The 17,916-nt window shown below is 40.0% G+C and overlaps 1 protein-coding gene across 2 annotated transcripts in view; it reads right to left on the reverse strand.

Annotated features, from left to right (window-relative positions):
* The window catches only part of Ibtk (inhibitor of Bruton tyrosine kinase), a 64,814-nt gene that overhangs the window by 21,168 nt on the left and 25,730 nt on the right, over window positions 1–17,916 (reverse strand). Inside the window, exons 11-23 of one of the 2 annotated variants that reach the window (XM_085827790.1) lie at window positions 16,278–16,452; window positions 14,662–15,264; window positions 13,801–13,887; window positions 12,956–13,038; window positions 12,839–12,876; window positions 12,302–12,398; window positions 11,389–11,490; window positions 9,117–9,234; window positions 8,040–8,100; window positions 7,449–7,570; window positions 4,262–4,374; window positions 1,848–1,996; window positions 311–471 (exon numbers count right to left, since the gene is read on the reverse strand). In XM_085827790.1, the coding sequence (XP_085683916.1) occupies window positions 311–471; window positions 1,848–1,996; window positions 4,262–4,374; window positions 7,449–7,570; window positions 8,040–8,100; window positions 9,117–9,234; window positions 11,389–11,490; window positions 12,302–12,398; window positions 12,839–12,876; window positions 12,956–13,038; window positions 13,801–13,887; window positions 14,662–15,264; window positions 16,278–16,452 (1,909 nt within the window). Of the gene's footprint in view, window positions 1–310; window positions 472–1,847; window positions 1,997–4,261; window positions 4,375–7,448; window positions 7,571–8,039; window positions 8,101–9,116; window positions 9,235–11,388; window positions 11,491–12,301; window positions 12,399–12,838; window positions 12,877–12,955; window positions 13,039–13,800; window positions 13,888–14,661; window positions 15,265–16,277; window positions 16,456–17,916 lie in introns of both variants that reach the window. The other variant, XM_085827789.1, reaches the window with a different exon arrangement.

The following is a 17,916-nucleotide window of genomic DNA, read 5'->3' on the forward strand; positions in this document are numbered from 1 at the left end:
AGGCCACTTTGTAGACCAGGCTGGCCTTGAACTCAGAGATCCACCTGCCTCTGCCTCCCGAGTGCTGGGATTAAAGGCGTGCGCCACCACGCCCGGCCATGTTTTTGTTTTAATTCTAGTGATAATTTGTTTGGGTTTTGCCTGTTTGTTTTCTAAAAGAGAAAGAAAGAAATCAGGCACAAAGTTAGACGGGTACAGTGGTGGGGAGGATCTGGGAGAAGATAAGAAAGGGAAACCATGACCAAAATGTAGTGTATGAAAAAAGATATTTCAGTGAAGATAAATTTAAAACAAGAAAAGAATATCCTACCTGCAAGAGCCAGCAGCCCAACTGGAAGAGGCTGCAGTGTCCACTCTGTTACTGGGGATGAACTGGGGAGCAGACTTAGTTGTTGGTGATTTCTCCCATGGCTTTACATCTTCCCTAGTACATGGAGGAGGTATACCATTCACGTATGGCTTAGCTTTCCCCTGCGAGAAAACAGGAGAACTAGGTAGCAGTTAACAGCAAGCACCGGGCCTCAGAGCTTAGAGGGCAGTGACACTCAACCAGGTAGCACTTTCAAGGTCTGCGCCTCCAAGCCCACTGCTTATGCAGCCCCACCCCCAATCACTTACTACCAGCTAGCTACTGTGGACCCAGGGAAGGAAATGCACACACATTAAACTTCTACTTAGACAAACAGCAAACAAAATTAAAATAAAGGTAGTGCATACAAGATATGAGGCAGCAATATTAAAATACGTATTTTAGAAGTAAAATTAACTTTAGACTCAAAAATTTGGTACAAATTTCTTGTAATTCACTTGGTGATATAGAATGTTAAGTAAAGTGGCAGTAAATACTGCTGAATTCCACTGGGTCCTAATGTCATGAAAGGCTCAGAGTGGTTTGAAATGGCCTAGGTACTGTAAAGAGAGTCTTCTATTCTCACAGGACATTCATTACACGGCTTCCACCTTCCTTACACCTCCAACAATTTCCCTCAAACTTCTACATTAAACTTGAACTTTCGGTAAGAAGAGTAACTTTATAGTCTCAGAAATTGTAGGTATAGCCAGGTGGTCATGGTTCGTGCCTTTAATCCCAGCACTTGGGAGGCAGAGGCAGCAGCACTTTGATCTCTGAGTTTGAGGCCAGTCTAGTCTACAGAGTAAGTTCTAGGACAGCCAGGGCTTCACAGAAAAAAATCCAGCTTGAAAAACAAAAACTGCAACAAAAAAATGTCTAGCTGCCCCAGTATGTTTTACGAATGGGGCAAAGTCTCAGGGATGATTCAGTTTCTAAAACTGCAGCTGTACTCCTCCCTGTGGAGAACAACTACAGAGCAGGAACTCAAGGGCATCTAAGGAAGCTCCAGAGCCAAGCGGAGGAGCCCTGCACTTAAGCCAGCCTGACAGCGGAACAGCTTTCCCGCTGGTTGTGTTCCAATGAACAGGGTGAAAGAAAGATACCAGAATTTGAAAGCACTCTTACTTTCAAAATCATTTTTATGATAAATTTTATCTCATTTTAATAGGCACTTTCTGAAATATTTCTGAAATTTGGCTGCAAATATACTTTTCAATGTCTATTCAATAATACTATATTCTATCAATATATTTAGCATCAATATATTTTACCTGCAAAAAGATTAGAAATGAAGTTCATAAAGGATTCAAAGCTACATAAAAATTTCTATAATTAGAATAACTCTATAACACAGGGCAAAAACTAACCTTATACAGATTATTTCTTTGTTAACACCAGGGGAGTATTTCAAAGTTTGACAAAATGTAACAAAAATGAAGGTAAAATGTCGGCACCTCTAACCATGAAGGTGAGGGAACAAGGCTTGGAGACCAACCTCAACCTTATCCGAATGGAACCCTGCTGTAAAGTCGGGCGACTGGAGGTCTCTGGGACTAGCCACTCCTGCATAGCTTCCTTCCGAATCTGAGGTCAACAATTCTGGAAGAGACTCCACAGAATTGGTCTTTGCAGACTTTAATAATCCTAAAATATAAAATAAAATAAATACACTTTAGCCACAGACATATTAAGCATATGTGTTACACTCAGTGAGGGAAAGCAAGAAGCTTGTTGATCCAGATGGTAATAAAACTTAAATTTCATAACACCATATCAGCACGCACTATTTAAACTAAGGTGACCTACCCTAACCCTGATTCCTATGAAAGAGATTGTAACTGTTTATTCATCCTAAGTACCTAATAACTAATCAATAAGAACCAATGACACAGAGCTCCATAAGATCTGCTTTGAAGGGAGTGGGGTGGGTAGGTGGGGGACACCCTCATAGAAGGAAGGTTAGGGGGGATTCGGTGGGGGTCAGGAAAGGGGATAACATTTGAAATGTAAATAAAGAAAATATCTACTATAAAAAAAAATCTGCTTTGAAGAGGTTAACCTCCTTCCTCAGGAAAGATAAGAAGGGAGAAGAGATGACTGGCTTCATACCAACAGTACCCTGCAGAAACCTCCCTGCACAAAAGCCACTGTGCTGTGCAGGGAGGCAATGGCTCCACTGTGAAGATGAAGCACCTCAGGGTCTCTGGGGTGCACAGTCAGCCCCATGAGCACAGGCTCCTACTGACCCCAGCAGAGGGCCGGACAATTTGTTTTCTGTAAAAACTCTGTAATTTGCGAACTTTATGAGATGACCTAGTATCAGGTTCATCACAAACATAGTAAACTGCTACTTGATTTCAGGTGATAATTCACACATTTCAAATTAATTAGAACCTAAATGAAGTGTCAAAAGAACCTTGACAATGTAGACCTTATGTGAGCTGTAATATCTATATGACTAATTAAAATGCATCAAGGATGCTGTCTCTTATACACTCAGAAGTATTGTTCTTTTAAGGAAATCGCCATTAGTAAGAATTTGACCGGGCTGGCGAGAAGACTCAGAGGTTAAGAGCACTGACTGCTTTTCCAGAGGTCCTGAGTTCAATTTCCAACAACCACTTCTGATGCCCTCGTCTGAAGACAGCCACAGTGTACTCAAACACATAAAATAAATAAATCTTAAAACAATCATGGCAATAACATTCAAACTTTTCCTCACTCTCATGTATTTTAACAAAATTTTCATCTCAGATATTATACTTGAAACTTGTATGCTTTCAAACCCCATTAAAATCAAGAGAATCAAATGAATGATTAGCACAGCAAGCAAATATCAAGTACCTTATTTGTAAAAAAAAAAAAAGAAAGAAAACAATCCTTTCTTTGCCTTGTATAAAAGGGACACAAGGCAGACTGCCTGTGAGTGATGTGATAGAAAATACATTGTGTCAGATTGTGTCTGACTGCCATATGCTAACACTCCTACCACCGAAAGCCATACAGTAGTCTCTACAAACAAAAAGCAAGAGAAACTTAGCTAAGAGAAACTAACAAGCAAAGGCAGTGTGAAATCTTCCTAGAGCAACAGACATCTTAGTGGCTAAAACAAAGCTCTAAAACCATGCTAAGTAGTCCTGGAAATCGGATACAGAATCTAAGGCTGGATAAAGCTAGCCAACTGTGCTAAACATCTGATACTCATATTGGGTTTAAATGAGAGTGCTAAGAGAGTCATCTTATAATATTTTTGAGAACATCACATCTGCAAAGTATTCCAAGTGGATCAGCTACAAACAGCTTTGGTCAGTACACCCCTGTATATGTGGAATGTTTAGAGAGCCAAGTAGGCAATAAGCAACTGTGTTTCTAAGAAAACATAACTTGTACAAGCTGTAGCAAAGGGAACTCTGGCCTGACATGAATGTGGGCCAGGGTCAGTCCTCAGAACCACACAAAGGAAAGGGTGTGTTCGAGAGAAGAAAGAAAATGTGGCAACTAACATTGACTCTAAATGGATTATAAAGGTGCTCATAATGTGTGTATGCACATGTGTGTGCCTGCATGCATCTTTTACAGTTTCAGGTGGCGCACGCCTTTAATCCCAGCACTCGGGAGGCAGAGGCAGGCGGATTTCTGAGTTCGAGGCCAGCCTGGTCTACAAAGTGAGTGCCAGGACAGCCAGGGCTACACAGAGAAACCCTGTCTCGAAAAACCAAAAAAAAAAAAAAAAAGATTTTCAAAATAAGACTGATACATGGAGCAGCAAGTAAAGGCTCTTGCCACCAAGAACGATGACATGAACTTGATCTCTAGGAACCACATGGTGGTGAAGGAAAGAAATCACTCCTCAAAGTTGTCCTCTTGACCTCCACACACAGAGACCAGGAATGTGCTGAACACACTAACCTGCAGACGGTGGACTCTGGATAACATCTGAAAGGGTGTAGCCTCCTGAACTGTCTGAGCGCTTCCGTGGCTTCTTTTTAGCTCTTGTTTTCGCCTTCTTGAACATAGTTTCCCTAGGAAATCAAAAGGTAAAATCAACAGATGAAAGAGTTTCATCAAACAGAAACCATGTAAGGATATGCAGGCACCAGCTATACATACGCACAGGAAGGCCTGGGCGAATCACTAAGCTCACTAGATGATACATCAGTGGCATCTATCCCTTGCTTTAGTGCCAGCAGTGTTAGGGAAGTTAAAGACCCTAGTACTGGCTACAATAGTCACTGAAGAGCAGCACTGAGAGTTCTAGGTGACCATGTCACCACGAGTCACTACAAGGGCTACCAAGTGACAGAGAACACAAACGAGTTGAGACACACCCACTTCCACTGACACTTCCCCAAGAACACCAAGTACATTTGATTTGAGATGTGGGCCTAGTCACATATATACAGCATTCTACAGAGCTGCCCAAGGATCCCAAGGACGGGGGGGTCTTTCAAGTTCATCAAGACAAGAATGAGGACACACATCTGTACCAAGAGGAAGTGAGAAGGTGAGAAGAGCTGAACAGCATCCTGGCTATGATAAGGAAAACTGTTGTCAAGAAGGGCTGAGCCACCTCTACTCACAATAAAGCCTTTACAAAACAAACGGCAAAACACTGCAGTTACATGAACTATAATCTTCAAATAGAAACACAACCAGTGTGCGTGCGTGTGCGTGTGTGTCTGTGTGTGTGCCTGTGTGTGTGTGTGTGTGTGTGTGCGCACACGCGCTGTATGCTTGTGAGGGCATCGAGGGCCCTGCTCCATTACCTTCTACCTCATTCACAGGAGACAAGATCTCTCATTAAATCTGAATCTCCCAAGGTTTGCTTTTATTACTTCATCCCAACCCCCGAGCCTCCTGCCTTGAGCCTGCAGCCTGGCTGGCCAGCAAGCCCCAGAGATCCTCCTATGCCTCACCGCCCAGTACTGCAGGATTACAAGCATATGGCCAGATTTGGTATTTAACAATGAGCTGAGGTCCCACCTCCGCTCCTCATGCTGTAGAGTAGTGTTCATTCCCATGGAGCCATCTTCCCAGCCCTTGTGGTATTTTTTAGAGCATTTGAGTAAATGTTTCACTGCTTGAATTAAGTACTATGAATCAGTAGAGGGAAAGTAGATATCTGTGAGTGGCAACAACTCTCTTGTTTTAATTAAATGTCTAACATCTCATTATATACTATATCATACAAGTCAGCTTTGAACACACCATTTTTTGGCAGTTATATGAGTTAATTAACTCAATGTTTATAGGTTTTAAAATTTCAATATCATATGTGTTATATATTTAAGGATGATATGTCAAAATTCCATTGTTCAAAATGATATCACATATCTGAAAAAGAGTTTAAAAAGTAATCAAAAGAATATTTCTGGAACTCAAGAATAATTGAGGTATTATTATAGTTGTTTGTCTAGAGTAAATGACCTTCACACCCAAGACTTTACACTGCAAATTATTTGTCCCCCAGAAATAAATAATTGTGTAACTAACTAGTGTGATCCTATAACACCAATTAGTTATTTATTCTATGTAGAGGTTGCTAAAATTGTTAGGCAACACATTTCGTTGAGGAACTCTCAAATATCACTTTTGGGATCTAAATATAAAATGGGGATCTGTCCTCCCACAGATTCACATATTCAAAGTGATCCCAGATGGAGCAAGGCGCATAAGCAGGGTCACAAAAAAACCCTGGATAGTAAGGACTCCAATTTCACCAATGAATTAACAAATTTATGAGTGCCCATTGTAATGAGATATTCAGAAGGACAAAGAAGGTCACTGGGGCATTCTTGGAAGCATATCCTGGCCCCTCGTAGGCACAATGCTTCTGTGCTCTGTGTAAGGAGTATCCTTGTGCTACTCCATTGCTGATTTTTCTACCCCAATATCTTATTTCAATCCAGACACAGCATTTAATGTCAAGAATCTCCTGTCTCAAGTCTGTATACACAATTCTTAACATTTATTCTTTCCTTTGTCAATAGGGTGGGGTTTCTGCCAAGGAGAGGAAGGAGAGAGAGAGAGAGAGAGAGAGAGAGGAAGAAAGATTCAGATCTGCAGCGAGGAGTAAGGAGGAAGGAATTCTTGAGAGTGCAGCAGAGACATGGAAGACCTAACTTCAAGGATAACTGAGATCATGGCTGGGAGGGAGCCACATGAGCTTAGGGGTTAAGGCAGGACTGCCGGAATTGAGGTGAAGCTTTAAAATATTAAAAACAACATTTCCGCCCCTTCTCTCTCTGGGCCTAAAGAGGTGAGCAGCCCTGCTCTGCCAGCACTGCTGTGACACTCTGCAAAGCAACCAGCCAGATATGGACAAACTGCAGAAGCTGGACGTTCAGACCTTCACCTTTACCTTATTTCTCCAGGAATTTTTGCTTGTTTCTTTGTTTTTGTCTTTTGTTGTTGTTATACCAAAAAGCTAGTGTAGTCACCATCGACTGAAGCAGTTAGGGTCTGTAGAGAGGACACTAAGAAAATACCAACCCATCTATGATGACTGCATTACTCTCTGGATCCTCTCTTGCCCACTCTCCCAAGTACCATCCTGTAGTCATCAACCAACGCGGAGGAGACGATCACTCGGCTGAACAGGATTCCCAAAGGGAACGGAATCCACTTGTCCTAACTGAGATGAGCCTGGCTGCTGTAACTTCCAAGCCCTTCCAGAACTGTTTCAGTTTGTGTGGTCATTACCACAGAGCGGCAGTGTTCCAGCTGCCAACAGCAGCCTCACCTCCTGACCACCTCTCGCACTTTCCTGGTCTTCAGGCTGTAGTGCAGCTGCTTGCTGTTTAAAATGTCTTTACCATAACTTCAGGAGGTCAGAAGACCATTAAGACAAATCCACTTAACTAACCTGTATTCTCTCTGAAGGCTACAGTATTCTTATACTTAGGTGTTGAACATTTCAGATTTAAAATATCAATTATGTATGATTACTTTACATTATATCAAAACTAAAACTGCACATTCATACTTCCCATATCAGAACTTCTCAATTTATAATTCTAATGTTAATATAAAACTATCAGGTGTCCAACAGTCTAACAAGAAAAAGGGGGAAAGAAAAAAAGACAATAGAGCTTACGAGTAATTTGGTTCCATGCTTATTTCTTCTTTAAAAAAGACCTCTCCGTCTTCTACTTGCATATAGCTAATATCTGGTCCATCTTGATACGGTGTAATGACTCTTCTCTCCATTGCTGGAATCTACAGTATGAAAGATAGAACTTTGTCAATACGAAATTTGTAATGACTTCCAAAAACTGATAATACCACTAATGTCAGGTGACAGGATGCCTAATGATGCACAAAATAGAATGGGAGAAGAAAATTTCAAATAGATTAATTAAAAAGCATTATTACATAAAATTTCTGGGGAAATTTTAATCTGTCTAAGCGCAGACTGGTCCATCTCTCAGATGTCGTGTAAGTCAATGCTCTGGACTGCCCTAACCTTTGCCAAAACTGAATCCCAGAGACTTCCATTTTAGAGACATTTTAAGAGATGGGTTAATTTTACTATGTCTTCAGTTTTGATATTTGCACTTTTCTGTAGCTCTTAATGTTCTAATTTTTAAAACATAATGCATTTGCATTCATTATGAATTTACTCCATTGTCACTCGGGTCTAATACCCTGTACTGAGGAATCTGCACTGAGGAAACAAATATCCTACCATTTTTCGGTAGAATATGGAAAGGTCCTTCAAAACATCCTCACTTAAAACATCCAGAGACCTGAAAAACAGGGGAAAATTCTTGCTTAAGACTCAAATGATTTAGCAGCTATCAAGACTTTTAAGCATGTTTATTTCAAACTGTCAAATAAGGAACAAAGTTCTTTGTCAAGTTTATATATACTAGCTATTAAAATTCCTTTTGGAAATAAATGTAGTTATATTATGTATTTCGGGTAACCAGAAAACATATTCTATAAATATCTTGATAAAACTGAAGCAAGTGATCATTTCTCAACCTTCATTTTCCACAAACTATAGCACTTGTCTGTACAGGGAATACTGTAAGGATAGCATCTGGCTTAAGCATCAGAGTATCCAGGTTCCACCTAGCATTACCACAGCTCCAATCACCTCCTGACTGTGAGCAGCTCGCTCTGCTCCTGAGTCTTAACATCTTCAAGTATAAAATGATGTTTGGACTACATCAAGTATCTTCAAGATGTCACAGGTTCCAACAGGTACTTGAGTCACCAATGAAAATCTAAGATAAGGTTTACATTCATTTTTATGTATGTGTACATATTTATCTATATAGTTGTTTTATACATACAAAGTGTGTGTGTATACATGCACATACAAACTGTTGTTTTTGAAGCTATTTCTACAACTAGTAGAAAGCAACTTTCATATTCAAATCTGTATCATATCAGTTTTCAACAACTGTAGCATAATTAATTACATTAACTTGGAATGCTATGTATATTTTGAGACAGCCTCCTTTTCGTAATATTTACATACATGCTGTTTTCACTCTTAGCAAACATATACCTGATAAAGAATTACATAAAATGTTATGTTTGTCTACTCCTATAAAGCTGTCTCAACAAAAAACAATTTTTAAATCGCTGTTAGAAGTTTCCCTGGTCCCTCAAATCCTCAGGGCCAACTCCTTAGCATTTCTCAAACTCCTTCCATCCAGATAAACACATGATTCCCTTTTAAGGTCCAAGTGCATCTTTTATTTTATATAAAAATCTGCTTGCTCACGTCATACAGCAGAGGGACCCAACCAACCTTGCTTCAAGTAAAGCTGCCATATTCAGTCCTATGAACTGTAAACAAGAGAGCTTCAACTGCCCAGCATTGTACAGTGCTGCAAACTCCAGCAGCATTGCAGCATTCTTAAGGGTAACTGCAGAAAAAAAAGAGATTGCAAAATTAGATGGAGGTGAATTACTTTAATAAGTGAAATACTTGCATTTCTAAAGTTACAAGATTTCAACATTTAAAACAAGAAAACAAAAAAATGACTGCTGGGGTAAATGTAGAAATGAGTTCCATTATAGGATGCCAAAGTATTTTAACTGGCTCATTTTGAGGAGACAAAATAAGCTTGCACACACAAAAAATTTAGAGAAAACAAAATAGAGAAGGGGAATTAGTGTTAGCTGAAAGCTAGTGAGACCTATTGCTGTTCTTCCCAACAGCCCTGAAGAGTTCTCACTTTCATCAGTGAACAACTTTCCCTTTCATTCAGAGAGTAGAGTAGTTAATCTTTCCCTAACACTGAAAAATAAAGGTGGACAGGGTGGTGTACACCCTGCAATTCAAGCATGCAAGAGGCTAAGGCAGGACTGCGTACATCCCCCGAGTCTAGAATGCACACAAAGACCTGCTTTGGAACCAACAACAAGAACAAACTAAACCAAGCATTAAGTCTAGGAGAAACTGATAAATTCATTCTAAATGCTGACTAGTCTGTATATACAAAAATACATCTACATCTTACTGCGGTATTGTCCCTCCCAGTGCATAAGATTATACAAGAGCCCAAGTCTAGTAATGTTAAGTAAGTGTTCTACATGAAGTGCTGTTTTGCTAGAAACCCTCTAAGAATATTCTACCTGCTCATAGCTACAGCTACCTAAAGGTTTCACCATCTTATTCATACAGAGTTTCCAGCCAACAGAAGAACAAAGCTGTCTTCTCCCATTTCTTTTTTCTTTCTCCCCTACACTGTCAAAACTTGCAATTGCAGTCACCATGTCTCTGCCTCCCTCTAGGCTAAAAGTGGCAATGATGATGAAGTCACCTCACAGCACAGAGAAGCTTTCCTCGACCTGCTTAGCTGAGAATGATGTGTGCAATGAATGCCTCAGTGAGCAGGCTCCCAGGGAACCCTTCTGCTAGGAATGTATTTACCAGTAGACACGACACAGCAAAGCAAGAACACCCAGGTCAGCAGAAGCCCCTGAGCCAATGGAAATACCCATGCCATGGCAAGCTCTCTGCTGCAGCATCTTTTCTTGCTCGTGGAAAGAAAAGCTGGGCTGTTTTCCTATTCTAACCAAGGAGCAGACAGTTCACAGCACTCAAGGGAAAAAAAAATGACAGAACTTCTTCCATATTTTCCAAAGCAGCCATGAAATGAAAATGTAAAACTACTGCATATGCTTACATATCAGGTTATGAAAACTGCAACTTTCATATTAGACTACACAAAGTTATCCAAATGAAAAAAGTAAAAAAGGGCACTTCAAAGTCACTTTGCACTGAAAGGATTAGTTATACAGAGCTCAACGTGAAAACTGACAGCAAGATCCAAATGGTGGAAAATGAAAAACATGTGGCCATTTCCACAGCTTGAAGAATCAGGATGCAACAGGCAAACCACAAGTAAAAATTAATATTCGATTTCTAAGATGAGTGTTTGGGAAAGCAATTGACTTTAAGAAAAAAAAAAAAAAAACACAGTAAAAGATTTGCAAGAAAAGAGTCCATGCATTTTGTTGAATTAAGCTAAGGGAAGAACTTCATAAAATTTCCAGCAAATGGAAGCAGATTGGTAAAAAGAAAGAAAAAAAAAAAAATGCAACCAAGACCTTTCAATACTGAAATCCCTAGACACACTAGAATCACCTTCCCTATTTAGGGTTTCATGGCATATTAATAAAAATAGTGGTTAAATCTAAGGTGGATATATTTTCAATTATTTCTAAGGAAAGAATGTGTTCAGAAATGACAGCATATAATAATCTAAATGTCTTGCTATTTTTGTTTTTGTTTGTTGTTTTTGATGCACAGTCCCACTATGCAGCTCTGGAACACAAACTATGTAGACCAGGCTAACTTCCAACTCACAAAGATTCACCTGCCTCTGCCTTCCAAGTACTGGGATTGAAGACACGTGCCAATGCCCAACTGTCTTGACTTTTTTTTAAAGACACACACACAAAACAATGGTGTTTCACTGTAAATGGAATAATAAAGTTACTACAACCAAGTCACTATACTATCATTGGGTCAATCTGGAAACACGCCAATACTCTACTCTTGAAGTACTCACGGTTTTCAGCCAATGCTACTTCACAAATCTCCTTCAACCTAGTTATGAGAAGCTGATCAGCCACGACAAGAACACTACAAACAAAGTCCACATTTTGAGACTCTAAAAAAAGAAAAAGAAAAAAAAATCCTCTGTTATTCTATACCCATTATAAGTAGTAAGAACAAACAAGTTAAGTCATCAAGGTAAAGAAGCTTATGATTCTTGTCTACCTCTCAGAATGACAACTACAACAAACTGTGAACACATCAAAATAAGTCTACCTCTTGGCTGGAGAACCAGGAAAAATCCACCGCCAAATCCGTTAGTGTTTAAACTTCTCTTCCTATTACTATGGGGGGAAAAAAAACTAAAGCAATTGGGCAAGAAAGGGTGGAATCTGGCTCACAGTTGACTTCACAGGTTATCCTAGCAGGGGTCAGAGCAGCAGAGACACAACTGGTAACATGACAACCACAGTGAGAAGACAGCAGTGGATGCTGCTCACCCTTTCTCTTAGTACAATCCAGGACCCAGGCAGGGAACGGCTCCATCCACAGCAGATGGTTCTTGCACGGTCTTCCTATCTCCACTAACATAATTAGGACAATCCCCACAGTCATGTGTCCAGAGGCCCATCTCCCTCCCAGTTAATTCTAGTTTCTGTCGGGTCTAACCACTCACCATACTGACTCAGACATTCTCACAATGGGACCGTGAAATGATCAACCTGAAGTGAATACACATAATTCTAAAACGAATAATTCAGTGTGATAGAAATGTAACTTTTCTGCTTGACTACTATTAGTAATAATCTGATACTTATTTTAAATTACACCTCCGGTGACAGTTCATCTCAAAGGAGATGATGACTCTCGGGGATTGTACCACTCTACTATATATAACCAAAACGAGCTCAGCTTCCTTTCATTACCTTTTATCACCACAGCCTCATCAGTGTAGAGGTAGTCCAAAATCACTTTCAGAATCTCAGACTGGATTGGCATTTCCAGAGCTGCACAACTGGAGGCCTATGAGCACAACGACAGAATAAACTCTTTCATCTGAAGCAATAAAATAAGACCATATTCTAAGGTGGGTTACTACGATGCAAACTGCAGACAGGAAATCACACCAAAGACCCTTAAAAGAATTTATAAAACACAAATCTGAAATGAGACATTTAATTCAAAATATAACATGAAAAAGAGACACAGGAAATTTCAGAAAACAAGGCACACAGGACAGTACTATTGTGTGTCTCAATAATGGTATGATTGTGAATTTTAATCAGCTTTATAGCGACTACATTAACTTCCAAATGTTGGTATTTTCTAGCAAACTTGAACACATACACTTTAACACAAATGAATTAAAGAGCTAATCCAATAAAAAGTTCCAATTCTGAATGTCTGAGTGTAGAGCCCCATTCTATGCAGCGGGGCCCATCCACTTTGTCCTCACAGCTCACCTCAATCCACGATCTGCTGAGCATGCTGTGGAAATACTCTGAAAGAAAAACAGTGCGGTCAGAACAGGGAGGTAGAATCCAACAAGGCAGCAGCAGCAGCTCACAGACGCCACCTACCAAGTCTCGCACAGAGCACACACTTATGACAGGAGAACTCCTTTCCATCCACAGACTTCATGGTGACATCATACAGAAACGAACTGAAAAAAAAAAAAAAAGAGTTCAATCAAAGATCAGTTTCTTGCATATTTGCAGAAGGTAGAAAAACCCAAGGATTTGGCTCAACTTTGATCATAGTCAAATGCTGGCAAGAATAAAAATGTGGATATGCATGTACCTCATCTCTCACTACTCATGAAAACAGTAATAGCCAAATACTTTTAAATTTTTATTGAAAAGGAAACTGAATCTAAACTTTAAAACCTTCCACTTGATTTTCTTTTGTATTGCAGGCAAGGTAGGAGTGACAGTCAGTAGCATACTCAAAACTCTTTAATTCTCTTATTTGAACAACCTACTGCATGCCAAGCAATCCCCAAAAATCTTCAGTTTCTCCTCCTCCAAGACTGATCACCTATAAAGTATCCACCACAGCATCCTAACAGTGCATGTCGAGTACTGACTCTGGGGAAGTGCAGTAAGCAAACCGTCATCCTCACGATGGAAGTGCACAGTCTGCCGGGGAGGAGGGCGGCGTGAACTCCCACTTGTAAGATTCAAAACTAAAGACAGCAACGGATAAAATCCTTCTCTTCATCTGAGTTAAATAGAAAGAAGGACCTCTTCCTTCAATGACTTGAGCAGTGACTGCTTTTGCTCAATGGCTCCCATCCCCTCCAAGAGTAGTAGAGGTAATCGGGTGGTGGGTGGCTTCCTTCTCGTGAGGGCTACAAACAGCTCCACTTCCATCTTGGGAACCAAAGGTCTAACTATGCAAACCTGATCCTCATTTACTAACTTACCATTTTTTCTGACTTAGCTTCAGTTTATTGCCAGTTTTCTTCGCAATAACATTAATTTTTTCATTTTCCAATCTGACTCCTTCTAACCTATCAAGGAAAAATATAAATTAACAAAAGGTGAATACAGTGCTCTCCTAAGATCCACACACAACAAAATCTGGCAGCTTACAGTTAAACACAGCTACATCATCTCCTAGAAAGGAACAAGAGACCTCATTCCAAGCCACAGGAAAGCATGGTTTTAATTAAAATTTAAAATATGCTTCATACCATTATTGAGAAGCCACAAATGAAAGCTCTAACAGTCTTTTTTTATTTTCCAATAGGAATGACTGCATACATCCCTTCCTGCTCCCATCTATGACAGGTTATACTAGCACAAGCAGTTTCACAGGGCAGCCTTGTGTGGGAAACAGATACCAATACTGATTCACAATGACAGGAGCAGGGAGACACTTTATATAACTCCATGGCAAGCCTCTTTCAACAACACAAGCCCCTTCCATACTGAGGAGCTGAGGTCCATAGAGACCTGCCCTGGCCAGCGTGAGCAGAGAAACAAAGCACACACTGTGCAGGTCTGAGACCAGAGACCTTTCCAGCACACAACAGGACTTGCTACTCTTCCCGCACAGCACAGAAACCCATCAGCAACCTTTCTGATGAGTTTAAATGAGAAGGTCCCTCAGTGATAACTGCCAGAAAGCAACAGTGAGGGAAAGGTCCCATCTATGTACTACTACCCCAGAGGCAGAGGAAAAGGGAAGCCAGGAGAGTGAAAGGAAACACAAGAAGCAACAATGCTTCAAGGGAGGGCTGACGGGGCAGGCTCAGGAAGGAGCCCAGGGTGAGGAATTGTACCTGCTACTCAAATTACTGAGGCCAAACTTCTTAGCAACACTTTGCAACATCCTTACAGGGTCGTCGTCCCCAACACCTTTTCCCTTCTTAGAAGATTTGGGTTTGCTCTTCTGCCGTTCACTAAGTGTATGGGCCTGGTTGCTTCTGTACACCTCAAATGCTGACTTCTGTTGATCATCCACATGGCAATTCACAGTGTGCAGATGAGAATCTGGGGAGCCCTCACAGTCTTCTGCCTTTCTCTTCACAATCATTCTTGGTTTGAAGCCATGAGTTAACAAGTCACAGGTATCTGTGTACATGAACTGTAAGAGGTATTCAAACAAGTCAGGATGAACTTTCTCCACCACAAAGAGATGGCAGCCAGCAGCATCTTCGTCTTTCCGGTAAACATCCGTCAGCTCTAAAGAAGAGCCATCTGAAAGAAACAACTTCTGGAAGAAGTCAGAGCGCACGGCCAAAACGTATTTATGTGCAGGGAAGTGTCTATTGCCAACTTGAAAGGTCACATCGTGGAAGCTGTCCATTTCATCTGTCTCCCTCAGGAGCTTGCCAAATTCTTCAAAAAAAGATGATGAAGACACAACTGGAATCTCATAAAGGCTGGAAATGAAGCAAAGATAATTACTACTATGAAGAGAACAAGGAAATATATCAGAAGCTGATTCCCTTGAAAAGAAATGGTTTACTTAAACTGAACTTAGAAACATTCAATTCTGGCATTTTGTAAAATACAAGAATATCACCCAAAAAATGTTAAATATTCTTTAGTGTGTTTCTATTTGTTTTTGCATAAGGTTAAACAACATACTGAAAACAATAAAAATAAGAATAGTTCCTAAGTTTTTCCTTTCTTACATAACTTATTTTAGAAGTGGAGAAAAAAAGGAACTAAGCAAATAAAACTAAGGTCATAGTTACTCACACAAGTGAAAAAAAATATATATATATATCAATCAGTCTACAACCCTGAGTGCTCCATGCTTGTAACCACACCCTGTCCGTCCATATAACACCCTAACAAGGGAGGTGGTTACTGCTCTTGCTCTGCCTCAGACTTGGGCAAACCAGAAAGGATGGTCACCCCACTTCCAGGTCCTCCTCCCTCTTCACCAATGCCACTAATGTTCCTCTTATCTCTCCCCTAATATATTTCCTAGTATATTTTCTGTGACCATACCACCTCTTTTTTGTCAATTATCATATTCAAAAGTCATAAACTTTTACACACTACCTAAAAAGTATTGATACTACATCCTTCAGAGCCCGGGACTCTCAAGTATAGCATGGGCTAAAGACAGGCCCTGTGTGGGCATATACACTGTCTTCAGTGTTTTCTAAAGACAGGCCCTGTGTGGGCATATACACTGTCTTCAGTGTTTTCTAAAGACAGGCCCTGTGTGGGCATATACACTGTCTTCAGTGTTTTCAGGTACACACTAGAGGGAAGGCACACGATCCCCAGTGATTGCCCTTGTAACATACTCATTTGTTGAAGGTCTCTACAGATCTTAGTAACAGCTCCTCAATTAAATATGCATCAGGAGCTACCGAAAACAAAAGAAGGTCTAATGATTATTCCTTCTAAAAATAGAATATATTAAAGACAATTATACCTTGTTTTAGGGTCTGACTGTAGGATTGCAAAGTTGCACCCACTTGGATCTGTGCTGACACTAACAGCTCTATGGGCAAAAGGAAGTTTCTCAAGTCGAATTCTTTCATACACACTATTTGTATCAGGGACACAAGACACATCTGATGAGGAATGATGGAGGTTTGGTAAAATGTCTGCTAAAAAGAAAATAAACGAACTATCATTAATCAAGGCTGCAATGAAATTAGAGTAACTGGAATAAAAATGATTTGAAAACATAAAAGTATCTTTCATACACACGAAGTTCTTCTGAAGAATTTAGAACCTCTCCATCTTCAACACAGTATTATGCTCTGTGTACTTACTACATACACAGAGCATTTTCAGTATCAGCCATATCTTCTTCTGACAAACACACCTTCCACACTGCAGCCCAAGTTAACTTTCAGAGTGGCATGCCTACCTATATTAACCCTGTATGAACCTAAGTGTCACCACACGCTCCTTCCATTCTCTGCAGGCACTGAGCCCAAATGACTACACTGTCCTACTACTGAGTCAGGGCAAAATGTCCCTATCCTCAAGAAGAGTAATGAGAACATGCAATAAAAATATGACTAATAACTAGTCAAATTCAGTCTATAAAACAAAGTATAAAATGGTTCCAAGTAGATATGGCACCTATAAAAAAAAAATTTCTGGCTACAGTAGAAAGAATTTAAATGAGAAAATATACACAAAGACTATTAAGTCAACAGAAATAATAAAGATGGTATAGATTGGGACTGTTGCAATCAACCAGGAGAGGGGAAAAGGAATGATTTAAAAAAAAAAATTAAGATGGGCTGGACAGATGGCTCACTGGTGAAGAGCATTGGCTGCTCTTCCAGAGGTCCTGAGTTCAATTCCCAGCACCCACATGGTAGCTCCAAACCATCTACAATGGGATCCGATGCCCTCTTCTGATATGTCTGAAGACAGCAAGAGTGTATTCATATACATAAATTAAGGTAATAAATCTTTAAAATAAATTAAGATAGGAGCAGCACAACATAGCAACTGCTAAATGTAAGGGACGGTATGGAGTTTAAAGTACAGCCAGTCACTAGGACAGAAAACACTGAGAATCAGCCAGCGAGCCTGAGATCACAAACTCTATGTCAGCCCACTAAGAGAATGACATAAAACTCTTCTGACAAGACAGACCCATGCTCTGGTTACACTCTCAAATGTAGACTATTTCAGGCTCCTGGACATCGCTACGCTTCCTCTATCACTCAGTAATTCTAACTCCTATGTTCTTAAGAAACTCATGTGCACTTATAATAGTTATCTGCCTCAGGGAACTTTAAGTAAAAATATCTTTTGGTTCTATAAGCTGTGAGTCCCACATTTTTGCATAGTCAATACACCTTGCATGTTTATAGACTTGAGTCATCTATAAAAATATAAAACACAAGAAATCAATATTATGCAAAACTCTTCATTTTATGTTTTATAATTTTGATGCATTTATAACTCTGAGCAATCATAAATGTTCTTAAGATATGATGTAAGCGTTTAACAGGTAGCTCAGTGACTCAAGAGGACATAATGAAGGACCACAATGCCAAAGACTATATTCAATGCTAATGACAGAGAGGGACACCCATGCCCTG

Source organism: Mus caroli, unplaced genomic scaffold (genome assembly GCF_978045245.1).
Source record: "Mus caroli unplaced genomic scaffold, Mus_caroli_1 scaffold_11, whole genome shotgun sequence".
Lineage (NCBI taxonomy): Eukaryota > Metazoa > Chordata > Mammalia > Rodentia > Muridae > Mus > Mus caroli.